General features: G+C 40.2%; 1 protein-coding gene across 5 annotated transcripts in view; it reads right to left on the bottom strand.

Moving 5' to 3' along the window:
- DYM (dymeclin) overlaps positions 1-20,211 on the bottom strand; it is a 212,316-nt gene that overhangs the window by 97,830 nt on the left and 94,275 nt on the right. For all 5 annotated transcript variants that reach the window (XM_069001243.1, XM_069001244.1, XM_069001245.1 and 2 more), the window contains 2 exons: positions 17,346-17,459; positions 15,951-16,045 (listed from right to left, as the gene is read on the bottom strand). In XM_069001243.1, coding sequence (XP_068857344.1) covers positions 15,951-16,045; positions 17,346-17,459 — 209 coding nt within the window. The remainder of the gene's footprint in view (positions 1-15,950; positions 16,046-17,345; positions 17,460-20,211) is intronic.

Raw genomic sequence — 20,211 nt, 5'->3', positions numbered from 1 at the left:
AAGAGACAAAAATTGAACAAAACACCAAAACCACCATAAAAACCACTTACTTGCTAACCATCAATAATGTGAATTTTGGAATAAAAATATACCTACAGTTATTCAATACTGTAAGAGACAGCACAGAGAACCTGACATCTGTGAAGAAGCCTGTAAACTATCTGCTATTTGAGAATTTTTTCTACTCGTGTTTCTGGCATCCATTAATATTTCCTTCCCTGATTCCGGCACTGTCTAATCTTGCCCAGCAGCTGGTATAGGCAGGGAGGAAGCTGCAGAACTGGCTGGCAAATGAAAATGAAAAAAATAGAAGAGAAAAGGAAAAAAAAAAGGAAAAAAAGCCAAACAAACCACATTAGTCAGCTGTATCAACCTTCTAGAAAAAAATAAAAAAGGGAATTGGCTCAAAGGGATAACTGGTCCTGCTTTTAACTCTCCCCAACTTCGGAACTGTCCTTTCCTCTGCCACCCTGCAAGGACAGCCTGTTCTCATCAAGAGGTGAACGCCTTCATCTGACTGCTGTGAGAATATTCTCACCAATTTATCCCAATCTCCTGCAATTCTGGAGCTCTGGTACTCTGCCTGAGAGCTTTTCAGATTTGTCTGAACCTGAAGTAGTTAAAATGAAGGCTGAGACCCTCTACTGTACTCACTGCTCAATGCCTGATACCCAGGCACATGTAGGGGAAACATGTAATTTCTATATACATATAAAAATAAACCCAGTATATCTACATTAATTTGCAATTAAATGCAGATTTGATGAAGGGAAAGAAAAGTTTTCTTTCCTAAGAGCCTGGCTAACCCCAATCAGTAAAGATGTTCTGATGACAGCAGTTAAACAAGGGCATCAAAGATACACTTTAAAATCTATGGAAGTTCGATGCTGAGAGCCAGAGGGAAAGTGGAGGTTTCTGCATGAATAGAACAGAATATTTTCACTAGGAAGGGACCTGCAAGTTCTCTGTAGTACAACTGCCTGACCATTTCAGGGCTGACCAAGTTAAAGCATGTTAAAGCACTGACAGAGGTTGCCCAGAGAAGCTGCAGCTGCCCCTGGATCCCTGGAAGTGTCCAAGGCCAGGTTGGATGGGGCCTGGAGCAATGTGGGGTAGTGGAAGGTGCCCCTATGGCAGAGGGTTGAAATGATGTAAGACTAAAAGTCCCTTCCAACCCAAACCATCCTGGGATTCCATGATGGTCCACCTCTCCAGGAAGTCTGTTCCAGGGTTTGACCACCCTCTCAGTAAAGAAATGCTTCCTAATTTCCAGTCTGAACCTCCCCTGGGCAGTTTTGAACCATTCCCACACCTCCTCGGGATCTAGTGATAGGATAAGAGGTGACTCCCTTCCTCAGGAAGCTGCTGCAGGGTGCCTCAGCCTCCTTCTGTCCAAGCTACTCAAGCCCAGACTCTTCAGCTGCTCCTCACAGGACAGTCCTTCCAGCCCTCTCACCATCTTAGTTGCTCGTCCCTGGATGCATCCAAGGACCTTCGCATCCTTCTTAGATAGTGTGCCCAGAACCGCACACAGTGCCTGAAATGAGACTACAATATCACTGAGCGAAGTGGGACAATCCCCTCCCTTGACCAACTCATTTTGCTGTGTTTGATGCACCCCAGGATGTGGTTTTCCATCTGGGATGCCAGGGCACAGAAGGATGTCACAGCTTCCTACAACTTTAGTTATCCCCCGATCATCTGGAAGCCCTCCAAGCACCTTGTGTGAAACATGCAGATAGTCAAAATAACAAATAAATAAGACTTTGCTAAAGACTCTCCCAAAGTTTCTCTGAAAATTTCAACATCCTATATGGTCACTGCAATTATTTTGGTTTAGGTGATAATATCACTACCAATATTTAATTCAAACTTGACATTAATTCAAGAAGTGTACATAAGACAACAGCCACAGAATAAACACCTAGCAAAAATAAGAGTTTGAAAATAAGAAGTGCTGAAATTCATGATACGTTTACATTCATTTTTTTCATCCAAAATTTAAGACTTGAACAAGACAACAGCACCAAGCAAAACATTCAAAGCCACTTACATCCTTATTTGTTTAAACTAGAAAGCTGATATTTTCTCTAGTGAAGTCAACTGCAATTTTAAAATAAATTTATCAAAGCCAAAAATGTAAACAGCATCAGGCCAACATCTCAACAACACCGAAAGGAAGCAAATTGGGCAGGGTACAGAAAAATGGTATAAAACCAGTGTTCACTAACCTCTCTACAAATACAACCTAGACTGAAAGAGCATATATAGGATTCAAAAGAAAAATTCCCAGTATTAATGTTTAAGTAATTGTAATTCATAATCTTCCTCTTGGCACATGCCAGATTTTATAAGAGCTATAAATCTTTAACATTATTGAGAAAAAGAAAGGTCTTGAAGACATACATGCCATGTGTATTAGCTCAGAGAAACTAGATTAATCTGCAGCAATAAAAAAAAGCCAATTCTGCTAAGCCAGATTAAATATTTAGGTCATATTGTTTCTGTGGCAGAATTTGAAAAATGCACAGCAAATAACATCCTTCCCTGAGCTTGAAGACTTAATCACTGTATTTTCAAAAGGCACTTATGTTACAACACGACTCTATAGGAAAGCCAATATGAAGGTCTTTAAAAGAAAAATAAATGAAAGTATAAGCTAATTAAACTAGTACACGTAACTCAACACACCAAACTACCTCTGTACACGTGGGCAGAACGTCACGACATGCAGCGAAGATTTTATTACTGTTCATGTTTGATAACTTGTGTTCTAGGAAGTCCTATTAGTCACTACTCCTCTGTTCCCAAACACAACCAAAATACATTCTGTACTCAAACACTAAATATATGATAACAACAATTTATTAGATCATCCACTTCACGAGAATTGATTTATATTCTGCCTGAAATATCATCAATTAATGTTATTTCATACAGTATAAAGAGTTGAAAGGCAAATCATCTCTCCGCCTATCTGGAGGCCAGGTTGGACAGGGCTTGGAGCAATCTGGTCTAGTAGAAGATGACCCTGTCCATGGCAGGAGGGTTGGAACAAGATGATTTTTAATATTCCTTCCTATCATGGGCCAGTCTAGGATTCTGTGATTCTTGCCAACAGTGAAATACATCATATACATCATGGAAAAATAGAATTTTGGATTGAACTTTTCATTTCTGTTTAGTACACTGACATTCATGACACAATGAACTATGGTACTGATGAAGCACAGCAGACATCTAATTACCTATTTCTTTCTCAGTACCAAGAATGCTTCAAAAGATGGACATGCCTACTTTCATTGAAAGGTGTTCTGGGTTTCTTTGGAGTTGATTTCTGCCACTCTGGTGTTAGCACAGCAAAACTGCTTAAGAAATTCCCCATTTCTCATACAGTTTTTCTGAATTATTTTTCTTAAGAGTCATAATGTTTTATTAGAGTCATAATTAAGATGAAAGAGACCTTAAGGTGTGTCTAGCCCAACCTCCTGCTCAAAGCAGGGTTAAAACCTGAGGAGGGATTTATTTGGTTGGGTCTCAGAAGCCTCCAGGGACAGAGACTCTGCAACTTCCCTGTGCTGCTGTGCCAATTCTGCCATGACCATGAAAAATTGCATTGTTCCCTCAGCCTGGAACTTCCTGACCATTCTCTCTCATCTTCCTGCCACACCCTTCTCTGTAAAGAGCCTGTCTCCATCTCCTCAGTAGCCTTCTCATACATATGGGAATGCTGCTCATCCTTTGTGTGAATCTCCTGCTGTAGCCTTGCCCTGAAGCCTTCTCTCCTCCATGCTAAACAAGCCCAGTGCCCTGAGCCCACCTTCCCAGCCATCATGCGGCTCTCCACAGAACTCCCTCCAGTTTAGCAACACCAAAACCTGGAAGCACTTTTCCAGATGTGATCCAAAACAGTGGTCTTGAACTGGCACAAGTCAACACACATGGCACTCTCGGATGTGTTTTACCAAGTCCTGTGAACATGGATGTGCCAGTTCTCATGTAATCCTGACTTGATCCTTTTCCACTGCTGGCACTTCCCTTCCTCCTTGATCCCCACCTAATGTCTGCTTCTAAGGAACATTCTCACAGACTTCTAAAAATACTTCATTCCTGCAGGCCTTCCTTTCAGATACAAGTATCCCTAAATTTATATCTTATATCATGGAGTGATGACAGGATTTTAAATTACATTACTGCAAAACAGCAGTTTGGCGGCGAGGGGTCACCATGGGGTTAGAGGTGCCATAACAACACAGAAAAGGATGAAAATTATTTAAATACTTAAGAAGCGATTATTTGTGATAATGTGTCACAGATGTAAGTTCCCATGCCCTGAAGCAGCACTCTGTCACAGTACTGGCCAAATGTACACGACAGGCTTATGAGAGGAGTATTATCTTTATGCATGAAAGCATTTATAGTGAAGGAGGGCAAGGAAATGAAAACCAAACAAGTTCTGGAGATGTCTGACAGACTGAAAACAAAACGAGAAATATATGAGATTCTTCTATAGAGAGGCCAAATTACTTCTGTACCAATGAAGTTCCATCAAAAAGAACAAAAGGATTTATATATTAAAAGCAGACTGAAATAACTGATGACCTATAAGCAAAAAAGATATAAAAGTGCTCAGGTGAAGTGTCTATTCAGTTCTGATGTTTCAGACAAAGGTGAAGGCTTTAATTACCCAGATGCACTGGTTACTTAGAAGGCACATATCCCTGGAAGCTTAAGAGATGCTACTATGGGAATGTTGTTTTGGAAACCTCCTGTGCTTTTATCCTTTGGCTAGACACCTGTGATAATTCACAGGTTCTGCATGGGATTAGAGGGATGCTATGACACCCTCATTAACACAGGCATTTGCATCTCCATCTGCCTGAACCTGGAAAATCCTCCATCGGGAGACAGCAGCAAGCAAGGGCAGCAGTTGAGCCCCTGCTCCTCTCCCCCCCCCACCATCCATCCAATCTAAGCCCCTGCAAACTGGGGTACTGGGAGGCAGGCCCTAGCCCACAACTAACAACTTACAGAAGCATGTCTCCACACAACTTCATAGTAAATTCATTTATTCATTACAAAACTAAGTGCACTTACTTTACCTAAAAGCCTGTTATTTCCTAAACTCGCTGAAGGCCATTACCATTAAAAAGGCTGAGTCATTCAACGGTTATAAAGACCTGCTGCACATTAAAGTTGTTAAATCCTGATTCTTTCGCCTGTACCTATAGTTTCACCCTCCCTTTACAAATGTCAGATGATTCAATGTGCAATACTGTCTTTGAGAGCCACAAAAACTCCAGTGAAAATACATGGTGGTGGGAAATACCTCAGTTTGAGTACTTAAGAGACTCAGAAATTTCACAAACTATTATTTTCTATTCCCAAAATCCACTAGAAAGCCTGTTTGAAAATCCTCACTGAAGTATGGGGTCTGAATGAACTGAAAATTCATGTTTGGTGGAAAGGAAAGTTATCAGGAGGACACTCACACAGGTCAGTTGGGTATAACACAGCCCTGCTTGCCTCCCTGCAGCCACTCATACCTATCCTGGCTTCACACAAGTGGAGAGGGACATCAGTTCACTGAACTGCAGAGCTGGAAAAATACTAGACGTATATAATGACATCAGTTAAAATGTGAAATAAGCAGCAGCCTCCTGACAAGGAAAAAAAAAATATAATTAATGCTATATTTTTGGCTACACTTTTGTTCCATACTAATGTTTACTCGGAACCATTTTACTTTGTCAGATAAATCCTTGTAAGTTCATTAGTCACATTTCTTTAGGTCACAGTGCACAGTTTTTCCAAAGAAAAAATTTCTGAAAAGGAAAGAGTACATGTTGTATCAGAATAAAGTATTAATGAGCCAAATACCCTGCAACTGAGCATAAATGACAGGTTCAAGCAAGTCATTATCTTGAGTCACCTCTATTTCTGTTAAGGAACACTGTCCCATAAATATGTTCCATTCAAAACAAACGGAGAAGACAAGACTGCAGTTTCTAGGATTCTGCTAGAATGATAAATCATAGTTTCTAAAAGACTATCAGAATTCCCTTGTTTTTTAAATCTCAGAAAAAATCTTATGCAGGACAACTTATTGGTATAAACCAGTATTTTTAGAATACAGAACCTGCAAGGATTACATCTAGATATCTTTTAGGTCTCTTCCCACCCAAACCATTCTGTGACCCCCACATTAGACATCCAAATCCCAAATAATATAGTGGGACACAACCCAGCAAACATTTTGGTAGCCTTAACATTTTTTCCAGTTAAAAGAAATCAAAATTGCATTAGCAGGACTGGAGTAATGCTACTGGCTTTCTCATTTTTGCTTCCTGTAGCCATTAAACATGCAGAAAACTTAAGTGGCAGAACTCAGAACAACCTCAGCCTACTCTGCAAATTCATCTGTAAAACAGCACTGGAAGCGTATCGCAAAAATAGCTATTTCTCTACAGGTTTCCTCAAATATTTCTCCTTCTCCATCAGAAGAGAATCACAAGATCAATAGTTTCAAGGTTTCACCAAAAAAGAAAAGTTTAATTCCCCAATTTGAAGACTATATCAAATTACACTGGAGCAAATTACATAAGCTCCAAAGAGCTTATGATTATGAATGGACCATTCAAAATAATTAAATATGTCACAATGGGGCCTTCTCCCTCCTAACTCTAGCTCTGTGTGACATGTGTGATGCTCTAGATGCCCTGAAACAGGGATCAAGGCTTCAACACACCTCAGTTCTATGCTAATTTGAACCACACATCCTGCCAGGCAGTGACTTGCAGTTTGAAAGACTCTGAAATACCACACAATTTTCTCAATGGTAGGAGACAAATGAGTCATAGTAGTGTCCTGCCCCCTGAAAATGACAGAATTATCCTGCTGGTTGTGGCATACAAGTCAGCAGAGACACAAAAAGTGGTTGAGGGAAGAGCAAACTACCCTGTACAAAGTTGAGCTTTCAGAGTGGTGCATATCTTGATACTAAATACCTCTTTAAGCCAGATCAGCAATCAAAATGTCATTTTTAAGGAGTCCTGTGGCTATTAACTGCAGAGCAGAAGATAAGATAGTTTAACCACGCTGTGAGAAAAACCTGACACAGAGAGAAGCAACTGTTTCCCCAGTAGCCCTCTGTGGTTCACACTGATCCAATCTGTCCATCTGGGGAGACTCCATGACCCGTGACCGGGGGGTCCTGGGCTGCAAACACTTCCAATGGCACGTGGGGCACTTGACTGCTCACGCCAGATGGGGGACGAGGGTATTACTGTCCCATCAGATGCCCACTCAGAATCCCCAGCAGGTTCAACCAGGCTTAAACCAAGTTCAATGATATTTCCATGCTGGAAACAGCTGATATCAGCCTAAAACCTCACCTCCATATGTTACACACAGGCAAAAACAGGCAAGCCCACATGGGGTACTCCTCTTGCTGTTTACATATCTAAAGTAGCATTTTAGTACATTTGACCACAACTACACTCAATTCTAAGTAACATAGAATGCTTCTTTCCTCTTAAAAAATTAACTTCATTCTATTTACATCCCTACATAATGCCAGCAATAGCTCATTTGCTACTAATATTCTCTTTTCCCATGTCTGAACAATTGTTCCCTCCCCTTTTGTCACAGCCTTTCCTACTAATTGCAATGACACCTCCCAATTTTGGAATGGCTGATCAGCTTATAAGCTTCCCCACAGCTAATCTAGGTCAACAAGCTACTAATAAAGCCAGCATATGTTTCTTTTATTTAACGCTATTGAGATCTCTATAAATCACTTCTGCCTCCTGATAAAAGGCACCTCAGGGATTCGAGACCCTCTGTAGGTTTAACAGTGACAGAGCAGAGAATGAGTGGTATAAAAAGCACTGCACACAGAGCAGGGAGCATGTGCCTGTGCACAGCTCAAGGAAGAGAAGGCAAAGCTGCCCGAGGGCTTCACCGGGTGACTCAAACAGTGTCTCCAGGTGTCCTGCTGTGCACACAGCCTCGGCTACTGGCAGCCCACAGGTGGAAAGCAAAGCTCAGGCTCAGGGGCTTGAAGTTGCTTGATCTTCCATTTCCACAGTGTCCTCTTTCAAACATAGCCTGAGCATGAGAATATCATGAAGGCCCTTTTTCTGAGAAGACATTAGTTTTCACTCTAATTGGAACACTTGATAAAAATGGGATTGCCACTTTTGCAACATACTGCACTGCATAGGGGTTTAAAAAAATCTCATTATTAGGCAGTTTCTCATAAATAGAATATAATTTTATCATGGAATCATAGAATGGCTTGGGTTGTAAGGGACTTTAAAGATCATCTCATTCCAGCCCCTGCCATGGGCAGGGACACCTTCCACTATCCCAGGGTGCTCCAAGACCTGTCCAACCTGGCCTTGGACACTTCCAGGGATCCAGGGGCAGCCTCAGTTTCTCTGGGAAACCTCACCACCTTCTCTCACCACCCTCACAGCCAGGAATTCCTTCCCATGTAACCCTGCCCTCTGGCAGTGGGAAGCCATTTTATATCCAGGCTAGACAATAAATGTTATCTTTTCTAAACAAAAATGCTACAAGCTATTTCAAAGTTAAGAAGCACTAAATTGTCTTTGAGGATTTGAATTCTTACTTTTGAGGCAAAGTCAACCAGTCAGTTCTGCAGCCTTTCATTCTGAAGAGGATTTATTGCTAAAACCTGTATCTTACAGCACATGGTAAATACCACCCAAGTGAAGGATGGAGGGGAAAATCAATACAGATTTTTGAAAGTAACAAGTTCACCAGTGAGTATTGTATGGCAACGTAAGTTTGTTGGGATGAACAGATCATCAGCTACTGCTTTAGAGCAAACACAGAAAATCAAACAAGCTGGTTAAGTTGCAGATAAATCACCTGAAGCTGTATACACAAAAAGTGCTCTTTGCCTGTTCACCTCAGCGACATGATGTCTGCATGAAAATAATCAGGGATAGGAATTACTAAAAGCCACCATTTGTATCAACAGGTTACCGCAAAGCATGAATTTGCAGAGTAGGGCTGAGGGGCATCCTGCACTGCCAGCGAAATTAACATAAGCCTGAGGTTAAAAATATCATTTAGAAAATTTAGGAAATAGTCATACTGTAGTGGTAACTTTCATTGAAATCATTTCTTTCTAGCACAACCCATATGTGATTCAAAAGAGAACAAAATAACCTGTTATTCTTGAACAGCTCAGACTGGAGCTACTTGAGTTTCACTATCAGAAACTAGGGATTTTTGACTATTCCACTCACGTTATTTGCAGAGGCAGATTTCACTGCTTTAGTGAAACTGTTCATTACCCTCAATTCCTTCCTTTCTTCTTTTCTTTTGGTTAAAAAAAGGAATGGGAAAGCTGCTGCTCAGAAGGTTCAGTATTGAGAAGTACAAAGCTGATGCTTAGAGGGTTCAGTATTTAATAGCTCTGGCCACAGGGCACTAATTCCAAGAAGCTTCATCGTTTATTATGTTATAATTTAACCTGTGAAGTCCCTCAATGTCTGCTGCCGTGGGAGCAGAAGCAGTCTCTTTTCTCTAGGGCTTGCCATTGTTAACACTCCTCTGCTATGATTAAGAGATCAGTAAACTGAGATTTAATTTAATGGCCCAATTAAGAGATGAAGATTTGAACCCAGATTGTAAAAACCTTGTCAATTGATCGTTCCTACAGTGCCATTACAGCCTACCCAAGCCCAGGCTCCCAGTGTGCATGGTATGATGCAAACCTGTGTGTTTCAAATGATCCCCAGAGCTGTGCAGCTCTAAGCAACATAAACCCCTTGTTCCAACAGTACCAACGGAGAAGGAACAAAGGAGAGAGGAACTAGTTTTCATGTTATGTGTTAATAAATGTGTAGGTTGGTGATTTTGTTAAAAATCAATCACTGAACATCCTACCAGTGTTATCTTGCTTTGATTACTGAAAGCTGACATGCTTGAAATTAAAAAGTTTTTCAAAATAAGGTTTCCTAGTGTCAAAGGGCTTCAACTCCCAAATGTGGAACAATTTTAGGAAGTTTTCTGTCTGAAAAACTGCTCTAATTTAACCCCATTCATTACTCCACTGTGAGAAAGATGCCAGAAAGATGAGTATAACAAAATCACTGCATACCCTATTCACCTAATTTGATTTGCTCAATTTAGACACCTTAGTTGAAGTCTGAAATGCCAACTTAGCTCAAATCTTATAATTTAAAAATCACAACTCCTGTGTGAGAAGAAACACTTCTGTTCTATACCCACATTTCCAAACGAGAAATAAATTAGAAAGCAAACAAGTTTGAAGCATTCATGCAGCAACCTGGATTAGGCTTCCAAGCTTTTGCCCTCAAGAAGCACCTTTGATTTTGGTAACTCCCATCTCACAAGTTCTCTACTCCAACTATCCCATTGCTATTCTCCAACGAAAGAAGAAGCTCTCTGTTACAGAGCTTCCAAAAAACACTGTGGACATCAAAGAAAAAAAGGCAGGAAAACCAGAATGCTCAGAGAGTCTAAAGCTGTGTGGGAGACAAATTTATCTATTTGAGTAGCTGAGAAAGTTTTGAGCCAGCAATTACATCTCGGTATTGGCACTGCTAAATGGTATTATTAAGCAATTGGTAAATTTTAATTTCATCACATTCACACACTAACAATTTCAGATTTTTCGGTTCAGTGTGGCCCCTAATACAGATCACACAGGTCTTGCTGCTCTATAAACATTTTTTTTCTTTGTTGAAAGAAATTCACATGAATTTTTCTGAGCAGAGAATGGATCAAGAGCAGCCCTGAGGAGAAGGACCTGGGGGTGCTGTGGGGGAGAGCTGGACCTGCCCCAGCCCTGAACCCCCCGTGCCCTGGACTGATCCCCAGCGTGGGCAGCAGGGAGGGGGGATTCTGCCCCTCTGCCCCGCTCAGGTGAGACCCCACCTGCGGAGCTGCCCCAGCCCTGGGGAACAACAGCACAAGGACCTGGAGCTGCTGCAGCCAGTCCAGAGGAGGCCACCCAGATGCTCCAGGGCTGGAGCCCCTCTGCTCTGCAGCCAGCCTGGGACAGCTGGGGGTGCTCAGCTGCACAAGAGAAGGCTCCAGGGAGAGCTCAGAGCCCCTGGCAGGGCCTAAAGGGGCTCCAGGAGAGCTGCAGAGGGACTGGGGACAAGGCATGGAGGGACAGGACACAGGGAATGGCTTCCCAGTGCCAGAGGGCAGGGCTGTATTGGGTGTAAGGAAGAATTTTATTTACAATTACAGTAAGGAAAACATTGGACAGGGAAGGGAAGGGAGAATGAGATAGGCTTTAAGGTCCATTCCCACTGAAACTATTCTGGGATCCTATGAAATACATTGCAGTAGCAATAAAATGTTCCTACAGAAACTCGCACATTACAACTTAAGGACAATTTTTAGTCCAGGATAAGATAGGTTTCAAAAGCACAGTTTAAAGTAACATCTTGTACTCTTTTTCCTAATCAACAGTCATAAATATTTTTACTCAAGAAAATCCCATCAGAATCCTGTAAGAGGGAACCATACCAGAGAAATTAAATTACTAACATAGAAAACCATAAAGCAAATAAATGGTTTGGCTGGCAGCTGAAATGTCTCAAATACAGCAGCACATATCATTAAGGATGGCAATTTTCACAGTAGCTTAAGAAACATAATTGACCCTACAGAAAGATGAAGACTTTGCTGAAGAGTGAAAGGGGAACTCAGGGCTTCATCCTCCTCTCAGATGCAAGACCTGAGCAACTACAGCAACACAGTCAGACTTCAAAAGCACTGATGTCTAAGTACACTACTTACAACTTATTTAAACAAAGAGAAAAACAACCTTTACAGCTGGAACACAGGTTTCAAGCTTTGCTCTCCAAGCAGGTACAGCATGGCTATGATGGCACTCAAGTACAACCTACTGCGTCCCATAGCATGTACAAGTTACACAAGTCTCTGATCTGTATCCCCTTAAAGCACATATTCTTCCTTAATTCCACTTGATTCCTACAAGCATCAGGAAAATTGACACAAACCTCTTTCCTCATGTCATTCCCTGAATCTCCTGGAACCTCTGTGACTGCCAAAGAAATCAACAAAAGTGCAACCAATGAAGTTCTTAGTGTCTCACACAGCCCTACATATGGGCAGCTGTGGTGATAATGCAGAAAAAAAGGAAAACTGGATGGTGTTTCTACCCCCATAAAGTCATTTAATGTTAGAAGCGCACATGTAATTAGTGAGGTGCATGGCAACCTCTAGTGGCATATGACTGCTTAGGAAACAGCAAACATTCCAACACACAAAGCTATAGGAAAAGCATTTGCCAGAAGTGATCAGGCCTCTTCCTGTCACTAATTTTATTAGAATGACATGGAGAAGAAATGCCAGAACACAGCTAATCTGAGGAAGACCCTCCAAGTGTTCCATATACTACAGCAGTCAGGCAAGCTGCAGAAAAGCCAAATATCATGAAAGCTGTTTCCAAATAGGTTAAAGGAATTAATGCCAACTGACTTGTAGTGTTAAGTGACAAACTGAATACTTGCATTACTATGCAGGTACATTTAAATATAATTTCAAGATACTACAAACGGCAGCACTTCACGGTGCAGTGCAGTACCACCCTCAGCGCTCCACTGATAAAAGAGCTCTGTGTAATTAAACACAAACCCGTGTAGCAGTGCAGAGAATCTCAGAATCACAGAATATTCTGAGCTGTATGAGACCCACAAAGATCATTGAGTCCAACTCTTCAGCAAATGGCCTGTACAGGGATCAGAGAAGGCAAGGATTTCAAAGTCAGGGCAATCTACAACAGAGGACATCCAACACTACACAAACCCTGGATCTCACTAAGAAACATCTATTACTTCTATTTTTAACTTCCAGCAGCTGCTTGTGATAGATTTACACAAATCTGACAATTTTCATGCTTTGCTGGAACGTGACACAAATTACCCAACACTATAAAGTTGTATTCCACTGAGCTCTTGAGTGCACTACATTGAATTTTCCCAGCTCATTCTTTCACAGAAAATAGTCTTCAGAATTTAAAACAATTGGCTGTCTCTGCTCAGAATAGGATTAGGAAAAAGCCTGCATGGAAATGGAATTAATTCTCACATTAAGGAAGGAGTCATTAGAGCATCTGGAGAGGTTTAAATTATGACTGTCTATTCAGTTGTATTGCTAAGCAGATTTTAAGTGTTTCAGAGCTACTTGATTTAGAAACCTATATCCTGAAATACTTCATGTAATACAAAGTACTATCTTGTTTTTCTTTCGCAGAGAACACTTTCGCATTAAGATGGTTGTACTCTGATGGTAAAGCAGAATAGGAGTATAAATACACTTACTCTGCTTTGGCATCACAGAACAAAGCTGGGTCCATGACTGCTGGCTAAATTTAATAATTGTGAATGACCAACTTACTAAGGTAGAAAAAGGAAGGACCATATATGACTCAAACACCAGTCCCTTAAGAAATATGTGTATTTTTACTGCTTTTCTTGATAACTGAAACTTTATAGCAAATCTAGTGTATTTTGAGAGGAAATCGGGTTAAAATACTTCCTTTATGGTGTTTAAACCTGCCAAGGAATCTAGGGCTGTAAAGTTCCTGAGAAGAAAACGCAGTAAAGTCTAACAGCAGACAGGCTGCTCCTGGAACTGGCTCTTCCTTCCAGCATGCCTGCGTCCTAGTCCCACAGGACATTTTACAACAGATTTTAATAAATTTTTAAGTAGAGTCTTTTGATTTATAAGCAATCATGATCACAACGACAAATTAAATTCTTGGTGGTCATATTTGCCTATTGTCCAGATGTACAGTTTTCTAACTTCAGAACAAGATCATCTTTCCTTAATACTCCTCTTGTTTTGCTGGTTCTGTTTCAAATCTAAAGTCACCTCCTTCATTACAATTTCCACTTAGAGTAATATGGAGTGCCTGGCTACAAGAAGACATGAGCTTAAAAGCAACAGCATGGAATACCTTTGGACTATGTAAGAATGTCATAGTACATGTAGTATAGATCTTACTGCCTTTTTTTTTTGCTTCTTCAGTTGATGAGTATGGCCATTTTCTCTATCAACCCTTACATTATTTCCAGACAGAACAATACAGCTCCAACATGTCTACAATTCTCCAAATGCACTGAGGTCTCAGACTAATTTATAGAATCACAGAACAGAATTATAGAATTACTTAGGCTGGAAAAGCCCTTGAAGATCATCAAGTCCAACCATTCCCACAGCACTGCCAAGGCCACCACTGACCCATGTCCCCAAGCACCACATCTGCACAGCTTTTAAACCCCTCCAGGGATAGGGACTCCAACAGCTGGACTCGATGATCTTCCACTGTGACTGAATTTCATTTCCCTGTTTTCTGCCATTCACCCCTTTGCCTTCTTTCTGCACACCTCAGTGTCAAGCAGCAGTGCAAGTCTATCTGCCTCCAGTAAGAATACCACAGCTAAAAAGCACGCAGCAATGTTAAAGTCATATTGTAACCATGCATGTCAAGAGACATGAGGAATAAGGCTCCCAAACATTAGAGGATCCTGCTGAAATGCTGCATGAAATCATTGAAAGAGAAATTCTTAGGTCTTGGGACTAGCAAGATAACCGCTTCCTGCCCCAAATATAACCAGAGGAACATATCTCACTTTGGGACGCAGAAACAGCAGTAGAATAAAATAAAACTAAATCAGAACCCAGGATCCTAGGAAGAAGCTCTGAAGTGGAAAATGAAGTATCACAGTAAGAACAAGACCAAGTTTTTGAGAGTCAGAGAAGTGTATCTCACACCACACCAGGATCTATGCTTTCCAAACATTTCAAATGCTTGGAAAACTCAGACTTCATGTCTGTGATTTGAGAAATGAGCACAGTAAATATTTAAGACAATGTCTGTGGCAAGTAAGGGGAAAATAGCTCCATTTCAAACTCTGAACCCTCTTTACTTCTGCCAAGGGTATGAAAAGAGGGCAAGTATCAGGCAGGTGAAAGGCACCAACACAATGCATTCATTCTGGTAACCTGTCCTACTTTTACCACCAACCATTTTCAAAGGAGAAGTGTCTTGGAGAGAATTAAATCCTTAAGAACAAGCTGCATGTCATGTTAACCCAGTCCTTGACAAAGTGTACAGGTACACAATTATTATTTTTGGCACGCAGTCTGTACCTGACAAGCCCTGTAACAATTTATTCCAGATCACATTAAAAAGGACCTTCCCAGTTTCCGTTGGAGCGTGGAGCAGGGCTGGCTGCCAAGATGAGAAGGATGCCTGGCGCAGGGTTACCTGCCTTTACAATGTGCTCTGCAGCACAGAAACACAATAGGAAGGACCAAGTTCTGGCCTTGTTTTAGAACCAAAGCAGATACTGACTATTGATTACAGATAATAAACTTTATCAGCTGAAAAGCATAGATCTATGCTTTATTGCCCATATTTGCAGGGTATTGTCACAAAATGATGATTGCATTATGTCTGATTTAAAAACCAGACCTTCTGCCAAATATTCAGGAAGAAATAAGCTGAAAATCCATGCTGTACAATACTTGAGAAGCACCACTCAGTGCATTTTTATAATAACTGGATACAAGATTGAATTTGTAATTCACATAAATCCCTGAAAACCTTCTGTTTTGTAGGCAGCTATTGAGCTGTTCTGTTAAAAGGATCAAAAGGCAGAAGTTTCTCAGACAGAGAAACTAATATTTTTTGTGTCCATTCAGATCAGGTTGAAATACAGAGAAAGTAAGATTTATTTTGAGATTATTTAGTTACTCAGTTATGATTTCTGCTGTTTAGTTCATTGGTATCTACTAAGGCATGTAAAATTAATGTTCCTGTACTACTAAGGCATACAAAATTCATGTTTCTCTACTCTTGAGTTTCAGTAAAGATGATTTTCCAGCAGAGTCTTTATATTTACCTGATGATCCTCTGAGCAGCATACTGATGAAGTGAGCGGAACTGCGCCGACATATTTGCTAAGGCTGCCAGACAATTTGTATGAAGGTATTTGTCCTGTCAGAAAGAACAGGGAAGATAACAAAACCAACACACCAAACTGTTCGTTGGATATGCACTGACACTTCTTTCAGGAATCATTCAAAAGACTGAGTAATAAATGTTGTTTTAAAAACACAGGGCAGAAATGCAAAGCATATATACTTGGTGATGTTTTAACATGTTTTCTTAAAATAGAAGGTTTATAAAAGAGTGATTCCATACAGATTTTAGAGTGTATACATATATATGTGTATGTATTTGACATGATACATATGTATTTGTCTTTCAGTGCTCATTTACAACAGCACCACAGACATAAGAAACACATGAAGGCATTTTCCTCCTCTCTACCTTCCTCTCTCTCTCCTGTAGTCTTATTCTAAAACTTTATACTTCATAACTCATCTCACTATTGACTCTTTCACAGCATATATCCCACAACTACAACCACACCATACTTCAGAGCACTGGTCCTCATTTCAGCATCCCTGAAACCATTTGACCAAATAAGCATTTATCTGATGGCCCTTTCAAAGTCAAGGGTTTTCATAAAATGAAACTTGTCCACTTATCCAATCCAAAAGGGATTCATTTCCCCATTCAAGCCTAAAATATTCATTTACATAACGTAACAGATTCTAAACGCTACAAATATATGCCAAATTTGTTCTTGTTCCTTCCAATTCCTTTTATCGTAAAAGCAAAATTCTTACTTTTTCCAGTTTAAAATATATTTAATATTTTGGAATTTTTTAATGTAAACAATTCTGTGCCTTTAATTGTTGAAAATATTCAGAAGTGCATGATACTACACTTGTGTTTGCAAAAAGGTAAAAAACAAATGCTTGAAAAATGCACTAAACCAATCCAGGCTATTAGGCTCTGAAGTTCAAGCAGTTTTACTCTGCCAGAGCTCAAAAAGGTCTTTTGGCCATGTCCCTGTTGTACTTCTCAAAAACACTAACAATAAATAGACCTGAAATTCCCACTTTTAAGCCATTTAAGAGAGGCAAACAGCCTACAACGAATCATTTCTTCTCATGAAACTAAGGAACTCTTTCTTCTCAACTGAAGATCAGTTTGATGCCTGAATTAAAGTCTTTAGAGAACCGTACTCTTATGAACTGGATGACAACACAGAAATTGTGTTACAAGTTCAGAAACACTTAGTTAATACAGCTGATCTGTCTATTTTCTTCCCTCCTGCAAATCCAGATGCCAACTGGTTGCAACAGAATAAAATCTGACCCCCTGTTTGAAACTGAATTCAAGCTGCTGAGGTTAGGAATTCACAAGTGCTCCACATAAGTCTTACCCTTGTCCGTGTCATGTTGTACTGGATGGTTCTTATCACAACCAGTATTAGAAGACTCCCAAGTGAGATCTCTGTTAGGACACGCTCAGCATACCAAGTGATGTTTTTCAGTATCTGCAAAAGAAACCAATAAAAAAACAAGGTTCTTCAAGGTCTGAACATACGAATCTGTCTGGAATCTCACATTCCTTAACACAGGAAAATTAATTTCCAGTCTCAAATGTGACTTAATTTTTGTACTCCAAAGCATAATTAAAACAAAGAAAAAAAAAAAAGGAGAAAAAAAAAAAAGTCAGACCTCTGCAGCATTAACCACTAGTAGATCTCATCAACTTTAAGTCATGTGGAAACACACCAGGTGTAGAAAGATGATTACATTTGGCACTTCACTAATTTCTGTGCTCTGTGCCACCACACTCACACACTCATTTTGATCTTACCCTTTACCCTTTATAAAGTCTCCATTTACACTCAGGACACCTGAGTAATTCTGCCAGTGCCTTGCCATTTTCCCTCATCACTGGCTGGCAAGAGGCAGCACACAGGAGTTCTGACTGATGGGCAAGAGTGCACACACAGAAGGTGAGGGGGCAGATCCACAGGTGAAGTGTTGGCTTCACATTGAAGCCTTTCCCTTGACAGGTATGAGGTCTCTTCCCCTAAAACTTAGAAAAAGTCATCAGCTAGATTAAGAGCTTCATATCTTTCCCTGCCCTCCCATATCAGGGTGGATGAAGTTAACTACCATTTCCAAGTTTATTGCAGAAGGAGAATCAATCCACTCTTTCCTTGTACTCAGCCAACCTACATGGAGGAAACACATGTACCCAACACCCTGCCTTAAAGGACTGGTAAAAATGACTCAACAGGAACTGTCCTAAAAACATGGAAAAGATCCTCTATAAAGTCAGGGTTATTCTCGGTCAAAACATAAACATGTTTAACAAGGACTACTGCACACAAAGTTATTGCTCTGTGTAACTTCAGAGACAGAAGAGAGACTTCAGGAGAGCTGCAGAGGGACTCAAACAAGGGCCTGGACGATAGGATACAGGGAATGGCTTCCCAGTGCCAGAGGACAGGGATGGATGGGATATTGGGAAGGAATTGCTGTCTGGGAGGGTGGGCAGGCCCTGGCACAGGGTGCCCAGAGCAGCTGTGGCTGCCCCTGGATCCCTGGCAGTGTCCAAGGCCAGGTTGGAGGGGGCTTGGAGCCAGCTGGGATGGTGGAAGGTGTCCCTGCCCATGGCAGGGGGTGGAACCCTGAGGTGAACTTTAAGGTCCCTTTCCACCCAAACCATTCTGTGAGTCTGTACCTCTGGAAGCTCTTTCACAGTACGAGAGATATTTGAAACAGCATCCTTATTATGATTCATGTTAATTGGCAAGCTGATGCAGTTTTAGATATAGAAATAATGTTTTTATTATATATTGAAGAGACAAAATTAAAGTTCAGATCCTTGAAATAAATTTTAAAATAATTTTTTTAAAGTATCTCCATTATCACATGGCTCTTTGTCAGCACTTTCCTATTTCCCACAAGGAAGCTAAAACGAAGCCAGTGACTGTAACCTATAGATGGGAAAAACACTACTTCATGGCACATGTGACAAAACATCCCCAGGTACAGACTCAGGTGTGGTGGTCAATGGTAAACACCTTCTGCTAAAAGGATCAAAAAATCAGAACAGGGAGAAGACAGAAACAACTTGAGAGGTATTTAAGGGGAGAATGGTCCAGGTTGAGGAACAAATAGGAAACATGAAATCACTACAAGAAAGGTTTCCACAAATAGCAGGCGATGAGTGGATGTGGAAACCACTATAATTTCTGATTATAACAAGTCACTAATACTATTTTAAGAGAAAGTGATGATGGTATAAATGAAAACAAGTCATCCAAGGAGTTTCAGTAAACAAGGACAACTAGTTGGGATGCACAAAATATATAATTAACAGGAAATGCCCGAAAGACAACGCAAAATCCACACACATTTTCACAAAAAGAGGCAACTGAAAATTTCAAAAGCTGTTAGTGCAAGTAATTAATGAATTACACATCCAAACTTCATTGCAAGAAGATACTCTGCTAGTGGAGAACTTGATCATCCATGGCTGCTAAGCATAAACATATGGTCAGATAAAGCAAATTCATGGGTTACTTCACAAATGCAAAATGCTAAAGTAAGTGTAGACATTCATCCTGGTTGCCTTAATTGTAATTTCTTAATAACAGATTATTTATGACTATGTGCCTATACCTGTTCTCAAGAGAAGATTTTATATAAAGAAATAAATTAACCACTTTGACAAATATCTCAAGCTCAAATATCTCAAGCTCAGCACTGGAACCCTCCAGAAGAAAAACATATTGTTATTGAAGAATACAGTATATGATCATTAAATAATGGTTACTCTCAGTAAAACATAAATATAACAGGGATAAGTTGTGGTTGTACATTTCATTTCCTGACTTTTAAATGCTTATTGAAAATTCACCAGACTTTTCAAAAAACAAAATACAGCTATGAAAATGGGTAGTATAAAATATTATTTGTTTTGACATGACACACAATGTAAATTGAAACCAATAGTACATAAAGGGACATATTTCCTGATGATTACTGAAAAGAAATAATTTCACTCAATTTGCTCTGAAACGATACCCAAGAGTTTGGTTTTTTGTTTGTTTTTTTTCCCCTCTTAGACAAAATTCACTTACTCTGGCCAAAAACCCATCGAGTTAATTGATTAAGTTTCTAATAAGTTACTTTTTGTAGTCTCTGATTTATGAGTGAAATAGCAAAACAACCTCCTCCCACAAATAAAACAACCCCCATGTTTCCTCCCACCTTCTTTGGTGCTAT

This window comes from Aphelocoma coerulescens (genome assembly GCF_041296385.1).
Source record: "Aphelocoma coerulescens isolate FSJ_1873_10779 chromosome Z unlocalized genomic scaffold, UR_Acoe_1.0 ChrZ, whole genome shotgun sequence".
Taxonomy (NCBI): domain Eukaryota; kingdom Metazoa; phylum Chordata; class Aves; order Passeriformes; family Corvidae; genus Aphelocoma; species Aphelocoma coerulescens.
Note: the sequence above shows the minus strand (reverse complement) of the source record. Positions and strands in the feature narration are given on the sequence as shown.